At 26.2% G+C, this 20,718-nt stretch overlaps 5 protein-coding genes across 7 annotated transcripts; 2 read left to right on the plus strand and 3 right to left on the minus strand.

The window, feature by feature from the left end:
- Positions 1–8,099: 8,099 nt before the first annotated feature.
- LOC132919565 (SAGA-associated factor 29) lies at positions 8,100–10,659 on the plus strand. 3 transcript variants are annotated; one of them, XM_060981260.1, is made up of 8 exons: positions 8,100–8,367; positions 8,664–8,733; positions 9,062–9,133; positions 9,353–9,487; positions 9,553–9,672; positions 9,731–9,877; positions 9,931–10,153; positions 10,357–10,659. In XM_060981260.1, exons 2-8 carry the CDS (start codon positions 8,680–8,682, stop codon positions 10,560–10,562), a joined length of 957 nt encoding a protein of 318 aa, XP_060837243.1. In that variant the 5' UTR covers positions 8,100–8,367; positions 8,664–8,679; the 3' UTR covers positions 10,563–10,659. The 3 variants fall into 3 exon arrangements, with proteins under 3 accessions (XP_060837243.1, XP_060837244.1, XP_060837245.1); XM_060981261.1 differs by lacking the exon at positions 8,664–8,733 and having other exon boundaries at positions 8,101–8,367; XM_060981262.1 differs by lacking the exons at positions 8,100–8,367; positions 8,664–8,733 and adding an exon at positions 8,432–8,452.
- Positions 10,660–11,865: 1,206 nt separating this feature from the next.
- Positions 11,866–14,885, minus strand: LOC132919563 (homocysteine-responsive endoplasmic reticulum-resident ubiquitin-like domain member 2 protein). The gene is made up of 7 exons (XM_060981258.1): positions 14,729–14,885; positions 14,488–14,644; positions 14,238–14,391; positions 12,953–13,262; positions 12,797–12,882; positions 12,512–12,713; positions 11,866–12,352 (listed from the first exon to the last, which is right to left on the minus strand). The coding sequence occupies exons 2-7, from the start codon at positions 14,632–14,634 to the stop codon at positions 12,127–12,129; spliced, it is 1,125 nt and encodes a 374-aa protein (XP_060837241.1). The 5' UTR covers positions 14,635–14,644; positions 14,729–14,885; the 3' UTR covers positions 11,866–12,126.
- Positions 14,886–15,022: 137 nt separating this feature from the next.
- On the plus strand, positions 15,023–17,427 carry LOC132919564 (acyl-coenzyme A diphosphatase NUDT19-like). Its single transcript, XM_060981259.1, has 4 exons — positions 15,023–15,524; positions 15,603–16,000; positions 16,078–16,285; positions 16,743–17,427. The coding sequence occupies exons 1-4, from the start codon at positions 15,281–15,283 to the stop codon at positions 16,940–16,942; spliced, it is 1,050 nt and encodes a 349-aa protein (XP_060837242.1). The 5' UTR covers positions 15,023–15,280; the 3' UTR covers positions 16,943–17,427.
- On the minus strand, positions 17,191–19,293 carry LOC132919562 (glutathione S-transferase C-terminal domain-containing protein). Its single transcript, XM_060981257.1, has 5 exons — positions 18,994–19,293; positions 18,163–18,912; positions 17,896–18,108; positions 17,715–17,825; positions 17,191–17,655 (listed from the first exon to the last, which is right to left on the minus strand). Exons 1-5 carry the CDS (start codon positions 19,291–19,293, stop codon positions 17,386–17,388), a joined length of 1,644 nt encoding a protein of 547 aa, XP_060837240.1. The 3' UTR covers positions 17,191–17,385.
- LOC132919567 (protein JTB) lies at positions 19,274–20,589 on the minus strand. Its single transcript, XM_060981263.1, has 3 exons — positions 20,345–20,589; positions 19,916–20,158; positions 19,274–19,539 (listed from the first exon to the last, which is right to left on the minus strand). The coding sequence occupies exons 1-3, from the start codon at positions 20,401–20,403 to the stop codon at positions 19,374–19,376; spliced, it is 468 nt and encodes a 155-aa protein (XP_060837246.1). The 5' UTR covers positions 20,404–20,589; the 3' UTR covers positions 19,274–19,373.
- Positions 20,590–20,718: the final 129 nt, after the last annotated feature.

Raw genomic sequence — 20,718 nt, forward strand, 5'->3', positions numbered from 1 at the left:
GAATAAGAATATAATAGCTTTAATAGTTCAATAATTTAATTAAGTGCAATGTAGCTTTCGTGAGCATGCGGGGAACATACAGAATAATACAGCAACCTATTTTTTTTTACAATCGGCCAAATACATTTTGAATAGACAACATTAATTGTGAGATACACAGATGTTATTGTTGCTACAGTAGTACAGTAGCTATATTAGTATAATTATTAATGTATTTAATTTACAAATGTAAACATAATATATCCTAACATTTAATCACTAATTTAAAAACACAAAATATTGAATACATATTCTGATTAAAATTAGTTATTTTTAGAGGGGTCTTTCTATAGTATTCACTATTTTCTATTCCCCTGGAGACGTACATAACTACAGATTACAGTCAATAACATTGGACAGAATACACTTATTGTTATACACATTTTGTCTTTATACTTAGTATCATAACATATTAACCGATAATTTTTGTACAAAAATAATAACCCCTATACTTTGTCTTGCAGAGTAATTTTAACAAATAAACTATTTGTTTTAATTATAAATATAACATTTTAATTATTCTTTTAACTTTTATACCTATAATAATAATCTACTCCTAAAGGCTAAAATATATTAATATATTTACCACAATCAAGTTCGTTCAAAATAAATCAGGGGGTTTATAAACAAATTTACAATAACCATTTTAATAAGAACAATATAACATAAATTGTATATATACCAATTATACCATCAAATCACCTCTCTATATGAGCCTCTCCGTAATAAGTACATTATATAAATTTGCGTTTATTAATAAAACAAAAGAAAATGCATTCATCCCCCCCCCCCGTCAACCATCCCACACCATATGCAAAAGCTGTGCACGCCACTAGAGTGGGATTCAAATGGTTCAATATAGATACCGTCAATACCGATTACTACGATTATTCTATACAACCGTTTTTCTGTTAGATTCATCTTTTTTTTCAGAATTAAAATCAGACAATGTAAATTAACTTTAATTTTGTCAAAACTATACATTTTTATAACTAAATATATGATAATTTAGCAAGGCCCCATAAGTAACATAAATTATTTTCTTATTTATTACTCAATTTTTTTTTTTTTGGTCAAAGAGGATTCAAATGCATCATCTTGCACCCCATGGGTGCACCTCCTCGCAGTGCAATGTAGCATACGATACACGAATATTTGAAACCCGTATGAATAGCTACACACTTCGTAATGATTTATACAATTTTGGAAGTATAAAAGTATACCTCATAAACACCATTACACAATAAATCAGACGAGTGGTTGTAACCACATTGGAATAAAAAATTTACCACACTTATATATACATACGTATATTATTTAATTAGCAAAATGGAGGAAAATATAATATAATATGATTTAAAAATATATTTTTGATGTTTATTTTATTTGTGTGAAACATAAAATATGTTATTTTTATTCCTAATTTATAATTGCCTATTGAAAGAAAATGATCGAGATTTTTTTTTATTTTGATTTTTCGGAGCAAAATGGACAGTGGAGGAAAATGGTATCTTATTTTTGGAAGAAAATGGTTACGGTCGCTTAGGGAGCCCGAAGTGATTCAATATTTTTCTTTTGATAATTTATAAGAAATTATTAAACTATTAATTTTATTTAATAATTTAAAATTATTGTACATTTGTACAATTTTAATTATTAAGACATGCAATAATTTAAAAAATGTATAAAATAATTTTAGTAAGATGAATGCACCCTTTGACACTTAAATCCCGTTTATAATGCCCTGATGAAAGGAAGTGATGAAAATTTAGCTCCCAGCCCCAAATTTCCAATTTACGCCAGACGCCACTGTATATAATATAAAAAGCTCAACGCTATTACAAATCCAATAAAAAGCACGTTTACTACATTTAAATCTTAGGTAATAATATGCAATACCAAAATAAAAGTTTTAATTGAAGTTTATATTTCAAGACCATTAATTATGTAATAAATTTACAATAATTATGTATATAATTACTATATATTAGATTTACCTGCATACCCGCTTCACATGCTGTAAGATTATGTGCCTGTAAATAAGATTAGTTTAAACATTTATTTCCTTAAAAATAATTAATTAACAGAAGAAATCAATAAATTGACCATCCCAGTCGCTTGCAGACTTGACTCCAATGGATTTATTTTGTTTTTTGCTCATAAGAAATAAATAATAGGTATAGGCATAGATTAAATATACTATAGTATATTTAATCTATGGTATAGGTAGGTATATATTGTGTACTATATCGATAGCTAGATTTTGTTCCATGAGATTTCTTGATTAATCTATATCCATGATTCATAACCAAAATTGTCTGAAATATACCTATATATATATTATATACTAAGACAAGAATAATAAATAAAAACAAATAAAATATTAATGAGTGATGTGTAAATGTGTTTATTATAAATTATAATATTAAATTTGCATTAGCAATCTATACAAAAAGTAAAAATCAACCAATAACCATACATTAAACAATATAAAATGTTACAATTTTCTGTATTTTTGAATCAATAAGTTGCTTTCATTCATGTAAAATTCAAACAAATTTAAAAATTGTATTTTTTGCAATATTATCTAACTCTATATTATAATTATTAATCTTAAATTGAAAAAAAAAAACAATTTATTTAAAAAAAATTAAAATATTTTATAAACATTTTAGAGTCTGATTTGAGCGATGAATATACATGTAATGATTTAACTTTGTCTTTCAACTTTGAGGGTAGTTTTATACTTCCCAGTACTTAACAAGAAAAAATAAAACAAAATTTGGGATAAACAAGAAATTTTTATGTAAGACTGCAGTAATTGACAAAATCGATTTTTTTTTTTTTTTTGGTTTAACTCCAAAACTAATGACCGAACTACCGAAAATAGGTACTTGACACAATTTCCTATACATGGTATAATTTAAAATATTTTGACTCTTTTTGAGATAGGTCTATAACTATAAAACACTTTAAAACGTATAACACAAGATTTCTCATAAGTACTAATAAAATTAGGTTATAACAATGTGATTAAAATATCTAAAAAAATATATCTTTAGAATTTTTTTAGAGATTTTAAGTTTGGACGAAATTTCAAATTAAATATTTAAATGAAGAATAACAATTCTAAAGTGTAATACTTACCTTCATAAAGATCATATTTTAGCAAAATTAATTTTCATAATGTAATGGAAAAAAAAATAATCGCATTTTTTTTAATTATTGGGAAAAAATACATTAAAAAAAGAAATTTGTATGTTTTATTATGTTATAATTTGTTAATTAAAAAAAGAATAATTTTATTTAACTATTAATCGATTTTTATTTATGAATTGATAAGTTAGATTTTAATATTAAAGAACCCTGATTATGGATGAAATAATAAGTGTAATATTGTTAGTTGTGGGGGGTGGCATAAATGATATGCCAGGGGGCGCCAAATTTTTAAATACCACCCCGCCTAGGGCACAATCGACCATTAATCCGGGCATGACGAATAGGCCACCGTTTGGCAATATTATAAATTATAATATACCTATTAGAGCAATAAACCATAAACGGGAATTCTAAAAATCTAATTAATTTGCTTAGGGTTTACCTTAGTGGCGTATGCAGAGGGGTGTCAGGGAGATATAACACCCCCCTTAAAAATAAATATCTGTTCAAATTATGAAACGATGACTAAAAAAAAAAAAAAGGTCAATTCGTGCATATAATTATGATTCATGACACCACCCTTAAAAAAATCCTGCGTACGCCACTGGTTTACCTTATTTGTATTTGCACAATATTTTTGATTGATAGTTGATACAGTGACTAGTATTGTAATAATTTACACATTTTGATTAATATTACAGCGCTTTCTAGCGGTTTACTTTAGTCTGACGTACAAGTGGTTGAGATTACGGTTTAAAATAAATTATATTTTTATACTTTATAAATTTATTTATTTTTTTTTTTTTTATTAAAGAAATAACCCTCGGCAACTTGGCCATTGGGATAATATACATTTTTTTTTTTTACAAATAGATTTTCAATAAACATATAAACATAAAGGTTTGATAACAACAAATGTGTAGACTATGTTATATGAGCATAATAATTATAAGGTTGTGTATTCAGATGGTTAAATAAGTTTGTCCAATCCTGTCTCCTGGAGGAACATGAATATGTCAGGCGATGGCAAGACTGGTCCAAGTATATCGTATAAATCGCTGGATAAATGATTGTGGTTCCTTGCGTCAAGGTATGCAAAACATTCCGTGAGAATGTGTTTTATTGTTAGTGCGACCCCACATGTCGTACACGAGGGAGGCTCATCTCGGGACATTAGATAGCCATGGGTTATTCTGGTGTGACCTATTCTTAGCCTGTTGATGATGGTCTCCTTTTTCCTGTCGCCATGATTGTTAGGCCAGTGGAGAATAGTTGGTTTAATTTCATTAAGTTTAGTTTTTTGTATTGCCCATGTATTTTGCCAAGCTTGTATTGATATATGTTTTATTGTTCTTATGGTATCTTGAGAAGTAGTGAGATAAATTTATTATATTATATACTAATTTTATAAATTATATTAGTCAGTATATTAGTCCTTGTATCCTTATATTTAATATATTTTATACCGTAATTAGTATTTAGTAACTTCTAACTTATAATTATACATCTTTATAGGCATAGGCGTATTTGTGGTAGGTAAGTGCAGTGCCGTATCGCTGGACAATGCTATCAAGGAGCAATCAATTTTTGGCAATTTTTTATGATCTAATTTATAGTAGGTAATAGGTTATAACTTATAGATATTGTATTACAACACATTTATTTTTAAATTTTAAATTATACCTAATACTATTATTCCGATGCATTGTATGTAATAATTACCTAGTTGATCGTAAAAATATTGTTGAAAAGTGGACAATTATCGACTGTTACCAGTGTTACCTATAGTTTAATCAAATCTTTAGTCTTTAGTCAACATCCATTTCCAATGGCGTATTTACGGAGCCCGGGATTTGGGTGTCCCCCAAGTACTGATCCTCACATTTAAGTAGGTATTTATGTGGAAGCAATGCGAAAGCAAATCCCGCGACGTCGTCGATTAAAACGGAAAAAAAAAAAAGTAGGTATTTATGTAACATTGCTAATAGTATTTTTTATGGAAATAATAAAAGAAAAAATTCAAATTTTCTATGCGACTATATACTAGCTGTATACGTAATTGAGATAGTATTATTTCCTAATAAATACTATTGCATAAATATTTAAATATATAATATTATATTATTGTTTATAGCATCAAAAAAATCCACAGTGCAGTTGAGTATTATTTTATCGCGAAGCGACGACAGACGTCAGTAACTTCGTAACTAAAATGTATTACTATATCAATAATTGTAAGTTATTATTTAAATATTATGTAGGTTATTATTTGTTTCCATGTGTCATGTGTGCATACATTTATACATACTTTAATAGTTATATTGTATGTTTCAGTGGCTAATATCACTAATTATCACAACGGTTGTATTGAGAGATGCTTACGAATTTACAATGCATACAAACATTTTTTAAAGGAGTAATGGATAAAATTTACAATAAAATAATCCTTCCTCCCACAAACAAGATATTTATAATAACAGATCGAAAAATAAGGATGGAAAATATAATGGAGATGCTAAGAAGTAAGAGAGCAACACGTATTCGTATAATCGTATAAATTCGTGAAACTGTCATATTCTCTCGGTGAACGGAGTGTATAGTTGTTTTATAAGTCTTTGGTAAATTCACAACAATATACATTTTAAATTGTACTTACTTTACTCAAACCAGACAAAATGTCAAAGTTGTTAACAATAGTTTATAAAGCTAATATTGGGTAATAAAATTATCAACCAAATATTTAATTTGTAAAATGTTTTTTTTTTGTACGATTCTATTATGGTACTCAAGTGGTCTTATATTTCTGTATTCAGCGGGATTTTTTTTAAGGTATACTTAATTTTTGTGGACATTTTTTCCAAATATCTTTACCTATAAATTATTTTTTAAGTTAACTGAAATTACAATAAGCAATTAATCTAATGAAGTTATTAAGTTTATTATATAATTAACTAAATAACTCAGTTTGAAAGTTTATAAGAATATTAATTTTTTAATTAGCTAATACAATAATAATTAATGCCCCCTTTTGCGTACCTATAGATACCTACATTATTTAAAGTTATACATCAGTCATCAGTATAATACAGATAATAAGTACCTATCTAGTATCTAGTATCTACTAAGTTGACATATTTTTACAAATTTTACAACGTTATAGGTAGAACTTCCAACTCCAAGAATCATTAAACCTATATAATACTCATATCAAAAAATTGTTTATACCTATTTTGAATATAAACCACAGAATAGATTAAATCTATTTAATCTATTCTGTGTATAAACCAACCTTTCCCTCTCCAAAATAAAATAAAATAAATTTCAAGTTAACAACTAGGTCTATTATGGTTCTAATATATTTCCATGTTGCCAGAAAACCACGATTATATAAATAAATATTATATATATTATTTGGATCATCATTGAATTTTTTGGTTCATGATTTGAATTGAATATTTATATCATGGATCTATACGTCATATTTATTTTATTTTTATTTTTATATATTACCGCACATCATACTATCATAGGTGGTTATATTTTATATGAGTTACATATTATATATAGTCTTATAGAATGATTCACCAAGCACGCTCATTCTTATTTTTTCTTCAATATAGCAGTTACTAAAAATTTGAATTTTGTAATTCTTAAATATATTATAATACATAATTGTTTATGAAAAATTATTCTAAGAAAAGACGGTTTGTCAGCCTATATCACTCATCAAGTACCTATATTTCACAATATGCTTTTTTGATGTAGCTAAGATAAAATATAAATTTATTTATACCATATTATTAATTGTTATATTATTGTTAATAACTTTTGAGTCTATACCATCTTACTAAAACAGTCTGGATAAGGTTAATTAAGGTTCATGGTATAAATAGTTAGGTCTTAGGTACAATATCTTAAAATTAATCTACATATTTTTTAAATTTCTTTCCGTATAATTAATAATATACGACATACGTAAAAGTTTTAAGGTAATCATGGTAATAATATAATTTTTTTAATAGTAATGTATGCGAAAAAATTTCCGTTTTTCCCTAAATTTTTGCTTTTTCCGATTCTTTTGAAAAACACTGTTCATTCATACTTTTTTAAAGTAGGTATAAACTTGAGTTATTTTTCTATCCGAAACCACTTTCAGTGTTTAAATTTGATATATTTTTTCGACTACTTATCGTGTATTCGTGTGACGTGTATATAGGAACACATATAATAAAAACACACATTTTTGTAAAAATCAATTACTTCATCACTCCATCACTCCGCTTAGAATCTAAAACAATACACTTTTATACTTATAATAAAAATTAATTATTTCATAATACAATTTTTCTTACTTTTTAAAACAAATTAATTTATTATGTCATCAAAGTTAAAAGAAGATCGCTTTCTTTTTCTGATTCAAATTGTATTGATTGCAATATTATATATTTACATTGATCAGGATTGCTAATTTATTTTTGGCATTTTTGTAAATATAATATTTTGCTTATATTTTATACGATGAATGTTTTATTTTTTATTTTAAAAAAAAAGTTCCACCTACTATCTGATCGGTCACTGGTTACGACTTACGATTCAAGGGATTGCAGGATTCTGCTTTCTTAGTCATGGAATTTTCCAAGAATTATCTGACCCTGATGCGGCAATGGCGATCAATGATCATTGAAATTCTAAGACCCTGCTCTATAGTCTATGGATTGACTACGCCACTACGGCGTCTACACCACGGACTATAGAATATAGATATACCATTGATTATAGAATAGACTATAATCAATGGATATACTATCGCTTTATCTCTACATTGTGCTATCGCTATGGACCATGATAATTATTATCAGTTATCACTTATCAGATTAAAACCAACAGGCAAGTCAGACGACGAATCACAGAATATAACGAATACAGACTAGATTACAAAATACGGCATAACAAAAAAACAAAATAATATGTCAAATATCAATACTCAATAGTCAATACTAACAAGTTTTGAATTTTTAATAAAATATATGTTATTAATATTTGTATTACACCAACCAATAAATGACGATTTTAAAATAAATTGTGTTTGTGTGTACCATTGAGTTACACAATTAGTTTTCTATTACAATTTCAAAACGGTGAAATAAACTATTATTTTATAATTGTGTGGTAAGTACTGTTTACATTTTAATAATTTATATTATCAAATCCAATTTCTTTATAGTTTACTAAACATTTATGGCTATATAACTATGTAAGTATACAAATTGTATAGTTAAATTAAACTAAACTACCTATACGACACTATACCAACGTGACAAAGTCAATGTATGTAGGTAACATACCATAACAGTACTATCAATTATTTTATAACGTTTTCAATAGTTTAAATTTAATTTAACAAAAAAATTCTATAACATTTTAAGTTTAGAAAATTATTTAATAAGTTGATTAATAACCTGTAGGACTGTAACTTATTAGATGAACATAGTTAATCAAAGGAAAACCAATAATATCAGAAGACAGAAAGAAAAAGTAAATATTTTTGACATTAATATTTTCTTAAAATACGATATGACTTTTAATTCAACATAAGGTACCCATTATTTCATAATATTAAATTGTGTAATGTATTACACACAATTTTTTTTTTGTTTTTCAAATTATTTACTGGCCAAGCTAATTAATTAATATTTTAAAAATATTGTAGATTATGTTTATAATTGCTTCTTTTTTCTTTTACTTTTATAAAGAAAACCATCTAAAAATATCAATAAGTAGATTTCCTATGCCTTTAAATTTTTTTAAATATTTTATCACTTTATTACAGTAGTTAAAAATAGTCTTATCAAAATAATTTCAGAAACAAATTATGGCAATGACGAAATCAATAATTGATACAACTGTTGCTGGTAAAGAAAATTCAGACGAACAGGTAATGTTTTTATAGAAATATATCATGTATATTATAATATACCTAATTATACTTCGGTATGATGATATTTGTTTAAAACCTGAATAATAAGAATAAAAATCAATACAACAAATAACACTATATCATTATATAAGTTCTGTATTTACCTTAAATAGATTTTTAAACTTAATTAGTGTAAATACAAAATTTATTAACGGTTAAACTTTTATTTATTTTTAGACCCTCTTAGCTAAATTATTCAAGTCTCTATTTAATGTACCACCAATTATTGCAAATAATGTTTCTGTTATTGATATAATTAATACTACACAAGAACTAGTAATTAAAAAAGGCATGATTGATCCAGAATCACAAGTAAGTCATAAAATAATTATTAAAAATGTTTTATTGAAAAATTGTCTGTTTTGTTATATGTATAGAAATCTTTAATCAGCTTTTATGAAACAGCTGATCTAGAAACTATTAGAGAAGAAGAAGTAATTAGAAAAATGTTAGAATTAATATATGAAGTACGAAACATAAGACATCAAAAAATTAAAGTAGGTATAAGATAATATAAAAATTAAGATATTATTAAAAAATCATATGTGCATTTAGTCACTTCTGCAGTCCCAAAGAAGTTCAACATTTCTTAAATTGTTACAAGTAACAGCAATGAGGATACCAGTATGGTTTCCAAAACATGATGAACAACCACCACCATTGTGTGGTGCTATTGAGCCACTTCCTTCATATGTTGCAAAAGTATGTAAAATATATTTTTATTAAAATTGTTGCATAACTTACATGAGTTATAGAGCGGGGATTTGGTGGCAGCGCTTGTTAAACAATCTGGAGAAGAGCGATGGATTGTAGCAGAAGCAGTTGCATTTAAAAATGGAAAATACGAAGTGGAAGATATTGATGTGAAAGAAACTAACCGTAATTTTACATTAGAAAAAATTTATGTAAAGCCATTACCACTAATGAGAGCTGATCCAGTCACTTGTCCAGATGCATTCTTTCCCTGCAATCAATTTGGTTAGTATACTTTTACTGTTTTAGCAAACAGTATTTTATTTTTTAAATTTTTAGATAAGAGTACCTTAATTGATGAATATATTCAAATTATTTATTTACAAATGGAATTTTTCAAATAACTATCTCAATTCCTTACATAATATTACATATTTTAATTTTATATATTTGTATCATGTTTAAATACTATAATTATTGTGTTATAGTTTTAGCAATGTATCCACAAACTACTTGTTTCTTCAAAGCTCTAGTAAAAGCTTCGCCTAAAACAAGTTATGACGGATATGAAGTTTTATTTGAAGATGATTTCAATCAATATACCATAATGATGGTTGTATCCCAAAGATTTGTTGTTTCATTTCCATCACTAGAAATCCTTCATAAAGATGACGAGATGGTAGTAGAATATTAATTTTATATAACATTAGCTTATAAATTTGATTATTATAAGATCTATTTAGTGCTCTGTGTAGATTTTTTATTAATAAAATCTTTATCATTGTATAATATTTTGAATTTTATTTTATATTCATTTATTACTTTTCTAGTCAGCAATATGCTAATATACTCTATTCAGATTGAGATTAGACCTCGGCAGCGGTCAGACAACACCTGTTTATTAACCTCATCGAGTCGACCATCTGTATGTCTGTGTCTGCTATGTGTTTATACAACATTAGTTATTTGAGATAGATAGGAGTGATAGGACTATAGGAGAAAATAATCAGACATATTCAAAAAGATGAATGGCTATTAATAGTTAATATAGATAAATATCTACTTATATAGTTAAGAGAGACTAGAGAGTATAGTAAGTTAGTAAATATAATAAAGAAAAAAATATTTATAGCATTTTAAGTATTAAAAATAGTATAATTATAATACATTATGAATTATGGTATTTATTGAGGGCGCTAATTTTGATTTTGAAGGTGCTTTAGCATGCCCAAGATTTGTACCTATGGTAGTAACAAGTATATATACTTGTTATTAAAATATAAATTAATTATACTTTATATAAATTATTCTGTCCATTTTGAATTGTTGCCTATAATAATCTTAATTAGTAAATAACATTATTTATATATTATATTCTTTTTAAGTTAAGAACCGAAGCCACAAACCCGTGTGCTAGACCCTGGCATTCTTACATGGGAAGCATACAAGTCAGTTGACTTGGTAGAAATGACATAAGGGTGTTGCCTGACTGCTGCCGGTAAAAACAGATTTATGCCTATTACAGTGCTCAACTTGAATACCTGAGAATATAAATTCAAGTTTGAGAATTACATGTAAACGAACACAAGCCAGCATTTAAAATTCTACAAATATAAGTATAAACTATAAAAGAATAACCCATCATATCATTAAATCAGTAAAAGAAAAAAAAATGAAATAATGAAATAATTTTTGTTGACAATATTAAAAAACCATAAATAAATATATAAATAATAAATTTAGAAATGTTGTTTATAAGATGCAATAATTATAATATATATTTCAAAAATAATTAATTCAAAATAATATTTAGTCTTATAAATTGTATTATATTGGTAATATAAATGTTATAATTTATTAATTTTATGAATACTAAATATAATTAATATTTTAAAAGAAATCTAAACTGCATAACATTTAAAAAATATGTGTATACGTATAGTTTTTTTTTTGTTTTTGTAATAATTTAGATTATGTGAATGAATTAGTGACAAATCTAAGTGCTTCTTATTTTTTATTTATACAAATACATAATGTGGTCACTATATATATATTACATAGTAATATAGTATTATTATTTAAATACCCCAATTACAATAAAGCTTAACTTAATTAGTTATAAATTAAAATAAAACAACAATATAGAACTAGAACAATACAACAGAATAAAGAATATGATTATATCATTATTATAAATAGAATAGTAAATATACATATTTATTTAATATGTTAATTTATACATATGGTTTATCTAAAATTTATATTATATCCGGTTGTTGTGGTATAAGAGAAGTAAAAAATGTACTGACTAATGTCCATATCACAGTTACTAAACGTTCATTTTGTCTTACTGCTGTTTCCTCAGTATTTCCATTTTGCTCTTGTGGCAAATTTCTGTTGTCATCAACATGCTGTTCGGGTCGTTCAGGTTGAAACCTTCTTCTATTATGCTCATTAATGTGTCTTAAAATTCCACTTTGGTATCTAAAAATAATTAATATAGCTATGAGCGATAATGGAACTTTAATTATTTTTATTTGGTCAAAATTAACAATTTGAATGAATTCAAAATAAATAATTAAATATATATGTTATTCTGAATTAAAACTTAATTTAAAATTTAAATTCAAAAGTTAAACTTACAAATATAAAAGAAGGGCAAAGCCAGCAACAACAATAAAACGTCCAGGTGATGAATAGAAATAGAGAACGCTAATGAAAATAAATACTCTACTGGATACATATAACCAATCTAACCAATCTTGATTGGGTCCAGCTTCTTGGGCGTTTATATTTGCATTATTAGCAGGTACATTATTCTGGTCTGCTGGCTGGTTGTTGTTATCTAATATTAAAATAAATAGTTTAAAATATTTAACATACATACTGTTTCTCAAATTTTAAATTGTTTCTATAAATGCTTATTACTATTATTATTTGGTAAATCTGGAGGAGATTCATTTTCAACGATTGGAGTATTCAATTTTATAGGAGCTCCTAAACTTGATGCAACTCTATAAAATATGAAATCGAATTATTTAAAAACATAAATAGTTATAAATTAATCCAAATTGAAATACTTACGATTGCCAATATTCTGCCATTTGAACAGCATACATTTTATTCACCCACAATAATTGCTCAAGAGCTATTTGTTCAGGTGTTAATGGAATACGGTTAATATTATCATTAGATTTGATTTGGTTTTGTGTAGATTTGGTTTCTTGTTTATTGTCAGAAGAAGTATTCTTCTTAGTATCAGCTTCTTGATGAGCTTCTCGATTAGTGTCAGCAGAGGTATTAATTCCAGATGTACTAGCACCATAGTTAACTTCATTTAATTTTGGACATTTATCACGATTTTCATTTACAATTTCATCACTTTTAAGTTTTTCTATAAATAATTAAAATAATACATAATCAAAAATAATTAACCAATAAAAGAAACTTAACAGCTAACATAATTAAAGAGTAAATAAGTTGATACAGTAAAATAAAATACAAGTTAGATAAATATTTTAAATTAAATTAATTTAACAATAAATTATATACAACCTACTGACTATTACTAACTGATACCCATATTAATTTGTACACTATGTATTTTGATATTTAAATGGTCGAGTAGCCTTGATGGCTAAATTGATTTGAGTTGATAGATATTAACACTTATTTATGATATTAATACATGACTTATTAATTATTCACTCGGATTAAATAGAACTTGAGCTGCAATTGAAATCCAGGATTCTTCCATGGGCCACAATGAATAAAAACTAGCTAGAGAAAGATTTGATAGTTGTCTACAACAACACATTGGGAACTGGTTCAATACTTTTATAATGGAGTCTTATGAATACCCCCCACAAAGAACCTACATCAAATAGAGTGCAAACAGGCCATGGTCAATATTGAGTTCTCTTAGAGATATAGGGTTTTTAAGATAATCTTGCCAGCGACAGTGGCAATAAATAACTATATTGTAATGGATTGCCAAAAGAGACATTTTTCCAAGAACTTGAAGGATTATATTATGTAGTGACTCTAGAAGTCTAGAAGCAGTTAACTAGTTTATAGACTTTGACAAGTCATATCTTACTACGGCATCTTTTATATTATATTTTTTTAATATTTATAATTTTTTAAAGTTGAAAAATGTATAGATTAATTTGTGTTATGTATTGTAATTTGTCCAGCAATCAACTAAGTTGATTTGTATCAAAAGTCATACAAAATAAAGAAATTAGAAGACAACTATTAAACCAGTGTACTTAATTTGAAAATATAATTTAAATTTATTTCTAAAATAACATATTTTAAATATTATAAATTAATTTAAATTTTAAATTTATAATTAGTAATTGTTTACCTTTATATGGGATACAACAAGACGAAGATGAACATACTAAATGAACAGTACGATTGAGTTGTCCATCTTCATCATATGGTCTCAAAATATCTTTCAGAATAACACTGTCAGTTAAGAGTTGGCCAGAATAAATTAATCTTTGATCCTCTGTTTTCTAACAAAAAGTAAAACAAATTTTATTTAGAAAATTACAATAGTTTCACTTCAGTTTCATCTTAATTAACAGCAAAATAAAGTGTAAAACACTTACTGGTTTGTTTGGATAAGTTTCATGAATATATCCTTTAAGCTTAGCTACTGACCAATCCAGTTTACATTTTATTGTGTGATCGTTGATTTGTTGATTTGGTGCTTTGATGGTTAGTGTGATCCAAGGATCCGTGAGACCAATGTCCATATTTTTGTGCCTTACAAAAATTAATTAGGTATTAAATAATGAATACAATTAATTAATATTAAAATCTATATCTATTAGTTATAAATACACTTACTACTGATGTACAACTCCTAACCTAAGGGGTTAAAATACGAAAATCGATAATTTTTTTGGAAACAACGCAATTATTAATTTGTAATATTGCCTTAACAGGAATATTTTGAGTACCTACCTATAATATACAATTTTCTATTCCTTTCACAATCAACATTATGCTATCAATTATTTGGCTGTTTTTTATTGGTTGGCGGATAAAAAAAACTTATCAAGGTACGTTCCCCACTAACAATTTATCAATGTTTTTATTCCAGTTATCGGTATTTAAACAAGATAATAGCATTCAGTTTCAGTACTTACTACTTATTAGTTATTACTTAAATCTTAAGTGTTTATCCACTTCGTAAGTCGTAATTCGGTTTATAAAGAAATTGTATTTATTAAATAATAAATGTTTACATCAAAAATCAATAAAATTTATTTCTGTTATTTTGATATTTTACATATTATTTGATCGTGTTTGAAGTGGACTGCTACTTAGTCATGCAATTTAAATGTTTTGTGACTATGATACTTTAATTTTGATTGTATTCAGCTTTTAAATTTAAATATGAATTTTTGGCGAGAAGCTTCTAGTGTATTACTACTGACGAAATCTTCTAATATAAAAAATGTCTATTGGGATCCATTCAAAATACTGTGCATTAAAAGAAGTGAAATCAATTCATACTTACCTAATTATACAGTCTTTCCAGGGGGGACTGCAGAGAAATCAGACTCTTCTCCAGAATGGACAGATATTATTCCAGATTATACCAACACTAATTTCAATTTCAATATAATTGGCTTCAACGGTATGGCTTATTTATTTTTTACATAAACTTACTTTAACAGCATATCTCAAGATCATTGTCTAATATTATTTTCCTTAGGTAGCCCGGCTATTAAATTTGTATCTGATAATGAGCCAGGTTCTATTCCAAAATACCTATCACTAAGAGTAACTGCTATCAGAGAAACATTTGAAGAAAGTGGTATATTGTTATGTAAAAAAATGAACTGCAGTCAACCTGAAACTTGTGCAACTGTCCATCATTTGGATATTGATGACATTGACAGATGGAGAAAATTAGTTCAAAAAAATGCATCTAACTTTATAAATTTATGTAACGAAAATAATTGCTATCCAGATGTTGGTGCTTTGCATTTATGGAGTAACTGGTTAACGTCTCCACTATTAAAGACAAAATTTGATACAAAATTTTTTCTTGCTTTTATTGAATCTCCAGTTAATGCAAGTCCTGATGGTGTTGAAACATCTCAAATAACAGTGGGAATCTATTGATTTTAATATTTATGGATAATTTTAAATGTCAGGTAATTTCACAGATTTATTTTTATATTTAGTGGAATACACCAGATGAAATGTTATCGAGATTTGTTTCTGGTGATGAAAAACTTGTAACTCCTCAATATTATGAACTGTTAAGATTAAGACAGTTTACATCATTTACAAAATTAACAAATTTTGCTTGTACAAGAAGTATTGAAGGATGTGAACAAATATTACCAATGGTTATTGCAACTAAAGATGGATACTTAACTTTACTCCCAGGTAAACTATTTAAATAATTTATCAGACAATGTAAAATTAAATAAACCAGTGACTAGTTTAGAAAAAGGCATTAAGGTTGTATAGCAACTAAATATAATATACATAAGAAAATTGATATATTATCACATTTTTGTTAGTTTGGAATTTCTATTTATTTATAATTTTTATTTTATACTTCATCAAAAGCTTAAGCATAAAATTATATTACAGTGTAAATTCCTCTTCATCCTTAAAGATAAAAAACTAGAAAAGATGTATGTACTAATTTTGTTTACAGATAAAATAATTATTGTAAGATTTGTAATCATCAAAATGTAATTTAATACTATGATTGTTAAATACTATGATCGTTAAATACTATCTACTAAACAATAATTACTGTGAACATATTCTGTTAATTGTAACATCGAAAAAAAATAATTGTATTTATATTGTGCATTTAAATGTTCTTCTTTAGGAGATGGCAAGTTTAATAATTCTGGAAAATATTTAGAAGTACAATATGAATTGGATAAACATATGCAAGACTTTGACTCTGATGTGATGCATAGACTACATCATACTGAAGAATATTTACCAAAAAAATTAATAATTAAAAACTATACACCAAAATGTAAACATGTATTGCCCACAACTCTACCCAATTGTAAAATTTGAAAAATTAAAGTATATTAGTTTATCAATTACTAATATAATGCGTCAGTAATTAAAATCTCGTTGACCATAAATGATTTACAAAATATTGTTTAATGCTACCAAACTTTGATCTCTATTTATCCTGATCAAATCAACCAAATTTTTGTTTTTATTTGTTGTTGTTAATTACTGTATTACATTATTTAGTTTTTAGTTATTTTAATCCTTGCAACACTATTTAAATTAAGATAATTTATAAATAATATATGTACATAAAAAAATGTATGTTATTTATTCATAATATTGAAATAATATGTTGTTACATTGTTCATTAAACATTGATTTTAAATGGAAAAATGTTAAGTATAATATTTCAACATATTATAATATACCAAATCAGTTATCAAATTATATAATATTGTTTTGATATGTTGAAAAATGTTATTTTAATGTTGTATTTATTTCTATGATGGGATACCGATTAACATATTATTTTTTGGTGTACATGTAGGTGGTTCCAACTTTGAAAGTGTCACATTATAACCAACTTCTATTGCTCTGGTTGCACGATCTTTATCTACTGCTGCCATGCATGTATAACCTTGTTGTGTTTTTGTGCAATTTGGATCAAAATGTGTTTGATCGGCACAATGACACAATACTAAGTAATCTTCAAATGAGAAATTAGCTTGTCTCAATGCTTGACTTCTTGGATACTTCAAAATATGATTATCCTACAAAAATTATCACATCATTTATGAATATCCACATTTTTAGAGTTATTCAAACTCACCTGGACACCTCCATAACAACAAGGACATACAACAAATGCTGCATTTTGCCGTAGACACTTTTCTAACACCAAATCTGTAGCAACACCACATCCATGCAAACATAAACCTACCTAATAAATATTAAATTTGTATTAATAAACTTAAATAAGTTAAAAAAAAAAAATAATAATAAAATACTACCTGGAAATTTGCTTTGAAATAGTCCAAATTAGAATGTACAATCATAATATTTTTTAAATCTAACTTTTCAACACGCTCTCTAGCTCTTCGTAATGATTCTTCTTTATTGTCAACCAATATGACTGTTATATTTGGTACAAGATATGCAATTACAATTCCTAAATGTCCACTTCCACAACAGAAATCTACTACTACATCACCATTTTTAACAACCTATAACAAATAAATAGTTAGTATTTCCATATTTAATAATTTTGATTTCCATACATTTAATGTAGAATGAATAAGATTTTCCAGTTGTTGCGTTTTTCTGATTAGTCTTTTATCAGGTATATCTCCACCAGATGGACGAACCTCGTGAGGTAATTCTTCCCAGTCAATGGGACTCAAATTATTAGAGGTCAAATCTATATTAATATTGATGGTATCAAATGCATGGATAATATCTTGTACATTTTGTTTAACATATATTTTTGCTCGTGGATTATATCTGCGTACATCACATTTGTATAAAGAATGAAATGGGACTTCGGGCAAAATTAGATTTTTTGGCAATTTAATTCTATCAAAAATTATACATTCCAGATAACTACCGATATTTAAGCGTTCTAAAACAGCTTTATACCATTTTAAAGTTAAAGGTAAAAATGTATTCATTGCATTTTCTCCTAGCAATTCATAAGCAATATATATATTTGGAAGTATCAGTACATCTGAAAGTGTTGGATTGTCTTCATCTGCAAATCTTTGAGTGGGATGGAGTGATTTTTCATTTAGACGTTTATTGATATTGTGTATTTGCAAAGGCTGAGCTAGATGACATTCAAATCGAGCCAGTTGTATAGGAATTAAAAATGTGTTCTCATCAGATGTTTGATAATTAAAAAACGTGTTTATTGATGCCTGTAATTGGACTTCACAATATTTTGTCCATGATGATACCTCAGCACAAGCAGATAAACAACTTTGCCTAAAACCAAGCAGCCAAATCCAATTTTTTTGAATACTCTTAATAAGCTAAAAAAAATATACACGTATATAATATTATACTTTTAAAATAAATTTACTTGTGTTTTCTACTATGAGATAAATATATACCATTCGTATTGATGAACAAAATCCAGCAGTACAATAATATCCATTATCACTTTGAAATACTGGCAATAAGCAGTCTGCTGCTGGTCTAGGCAAATCATTTTCTAATATAATTGAATAACATAAATCATTGATGGAGAATTTAAATTTATTATGTTCGTCATCAATATTTTTGGATACAACAAGAATAACTGGAGCTTTAACATATTGACAAACAAATAAAACAATTGATGTTTGCAATGAACATATAACATGTCCATTGGTTTTATCCAAATCAATAATATTAACAAATAAGGAAGACATTTTATTCAATGGACAAATCGATTAAAGTTTTAATTTGTACAAATTGTGATGTATAATGTATTGTATATTTGTATACACAGCTATACAACGGAATCTAATTGTTTTTGTATTCTTTTCATTAACTTCTTATGGAACTGTTTTTTTTTGTATTGTATAACAGATAAACTGATTACAGCAATCACAAATTGTGAGACTTGGAATAACCAAAATTCTTTTTCTGATGTTTGTGTAGTTGGTTTGCTGCAACTATAAATTAAAACAAATTATTAAACATACAATTTATAAATAAATATAATACACTAATGCTGACTGATGTACTTTTGGTAGAAAAAACAACTGTTTATACAAATGTATATAATCACAACATGATGTATTTCATTAAAATCTACTGGAAGAAGAAATATTATAAATTAATAATTATTAGTAGAGTATTTGATAAATGATTTTTTTGTAAGTATAAAGAACCAAACCAAATACTATATAGTATATAGTATTTGAAAGAACTGAATCTTACTCATTATGTTTGAGTAGTTTTTCTTTGAGATTTAATTAAATTAAAATTATTGAAGTCCACATTTAGCTATGATTTAAAAATGATTATTATGTATTAACATAAACATACTTTCTATATGCTAGTCCAGAAATTTTGCATTCAATTGTTTCAATATAACTTGCATTAATGCATTCAGGTTTATCAGAACACAAATGACATTCTTTCAGAATTGTATTTTCTTCTCGCAGCCAACATTTATTTGATGAATTTTTATGGTCTTTTACGCTCTCAGATGTCTCTGTTGCAATAGTGGCATTGAGTCCAGATAATGCACTTGAAGATGTAATTTTTATAAATATTAGAAGTGTAATCCTAAAAATAATAAATTTTTGTTTAACAAACTTAAATCATTTATTATTAAAGTAGAGATTATAAACAATGCAAAAATATTATTTGTCTAAATTATACAAAACATTTAGCGTTTAGTTTAGAAATAAATTAAATAACAGAAAAAGAATTCGTTTTTATTATTAACTAATAGGCAAGCATGATATTTACCCTCCGATGAATATAATTAACAATAGTAATCTTTTAACAGAACAAGATTCTAAAACCATTTTACATTTTTAATAACCACACAACTGAATGAATATGAAATATCAAATATGTAGTTACTAGATAGTAAGTATTTTAATTTTCAACTACCTAGTTAAAACATGTAAATAAAGATATAAGGACGACGACAATATAAAAACAGACTTTATAGATATAGACAACGCTGACTTACAAATTGCAATGTTTACAAAAATACGGTATCACAAAACTCCAATAGCACCTTCGTGGCGCTAGTGTATATACTATATCAACGGTTCTCAAACTTTTATTTTTACGTACCACTTGGGTATAATTCAATCAGTCGCGTACATAGACCT

This window comes from Rhopalosiphum padi, chromosome 2, assembly GCF_020882245.1.
Source record: "Rhopalosiphum padi isolate XX-2018 chromosome 2, ASM2088224v1, whole genome shotgun sequence".
Taxonomy (NCBI): domain Eukaryota; kingdom Metazoa; phylum Arthropoda; class Insecta; order Hemiptera; family Aphididae; genus Rhopalosiphum; species Rhopalosiphum padi.

Bases quoted from the DNA above. Each gene is read 5' to 3' on its own strand.
- LOC132919565 (XM_060981260.1), top strand. From the start codon at position 8,680: ATGAACATAGTTAATCAAAGGAAAACCAATAATATCAGAAGACAGAAA. The intron at 9,488-9,552 runs GTAAGTCATAAA...TTATATGTATAG, and splicing joins TGATTGATCCAGAATCACAA to AAATCTTTAATCAGCTTTTA. The intron at 10,154-10,356 runs GTTAGTATACTT...ATTGTGTTATAG, and splicing joins CTTTCCCTGCAATCAATTTG to TTTTAGCAATGTATCCACAA.
- LOC132919563 (XM_060981258.1), bottom strand. From the start codon at position 14,634: ATGGACATTGGTCTCACGGATCCTTGGATCACACTAACCATCAAAGCA. The intron at 13,263-14,237 runs GTAAACAATTAC...AATTATTTATAG, and splicing joins TTGTTGTATCCCATATAAAG to AAAAACTTAAAAGTGATGAA. The intron at 12,883-12,952 runs GTAAGTATTTCA...CATATTTTATAG, and splicing joins ATGGCAGAATATTGGCAATC to AGTTGCATCAAGTTTAGGAG.
- LOC132919567 (XM_060981263.1), bottom strand. From the start codon at position 20,403: ATGGTTTTAGAATCTTGTTCTGTTAAAAGATTACTATTGTTAATTATA. The intron at 20,159-20,344 runs GTAAATATCATG...TATTATTTTTAG, and splicing joins TTAATTATATTCATCGGAGG to GATTACACTTCTAATATTTA. The intron at 19,540-19,915 runs GTATGTTTATGT...TTTAATTTATAG, and splicing joins TCTGGACTAGCATATAGAAA to TTGCAGCAAACCAACTACAC.
- LOC132919562 (XM_060981257.1), bottom strand. From the start codon at position 19,293: ATGTCTTCCTTATTTGTTAATATTATTGATTTGGATAAAACCAATGGA. The intron at 18,913-18,993 runs GTATATATTTAT...TATTTTTTTTAG, and splicing joins TTTGTTCATCAATACGAATG to CTTATTAAGAGTATTCAAAA. The intron at 18,109-18,162 runs GTATGGAAATCA...TATTTGTTATAG, and splicing joins TTATTCATTCTACATTAAAT to GTTGTTAAAAATGGTGATGT.
- LOC132919564 (XM_060981259.1), top strand. From the start codon at position 15,281: ATGAATTTTTGGCGAGAAGCTTCTAGTGTATTACTACTGACGAAATCT. The intron at 16,001-16,077 runs GTGGGAATCTAT...TTTTATATTTAG, and splicing joins TTGAAACATCTCAAATAACA to TGGAATACACCAGATGAAAT. The intron at 16,286-16,742 runs GTAAACTATTTA...GTTCTTCTTTAG, and splicing joins ATACTTAACTTTACTCCCAG to GAGATGGCAAGTTTAATAAT.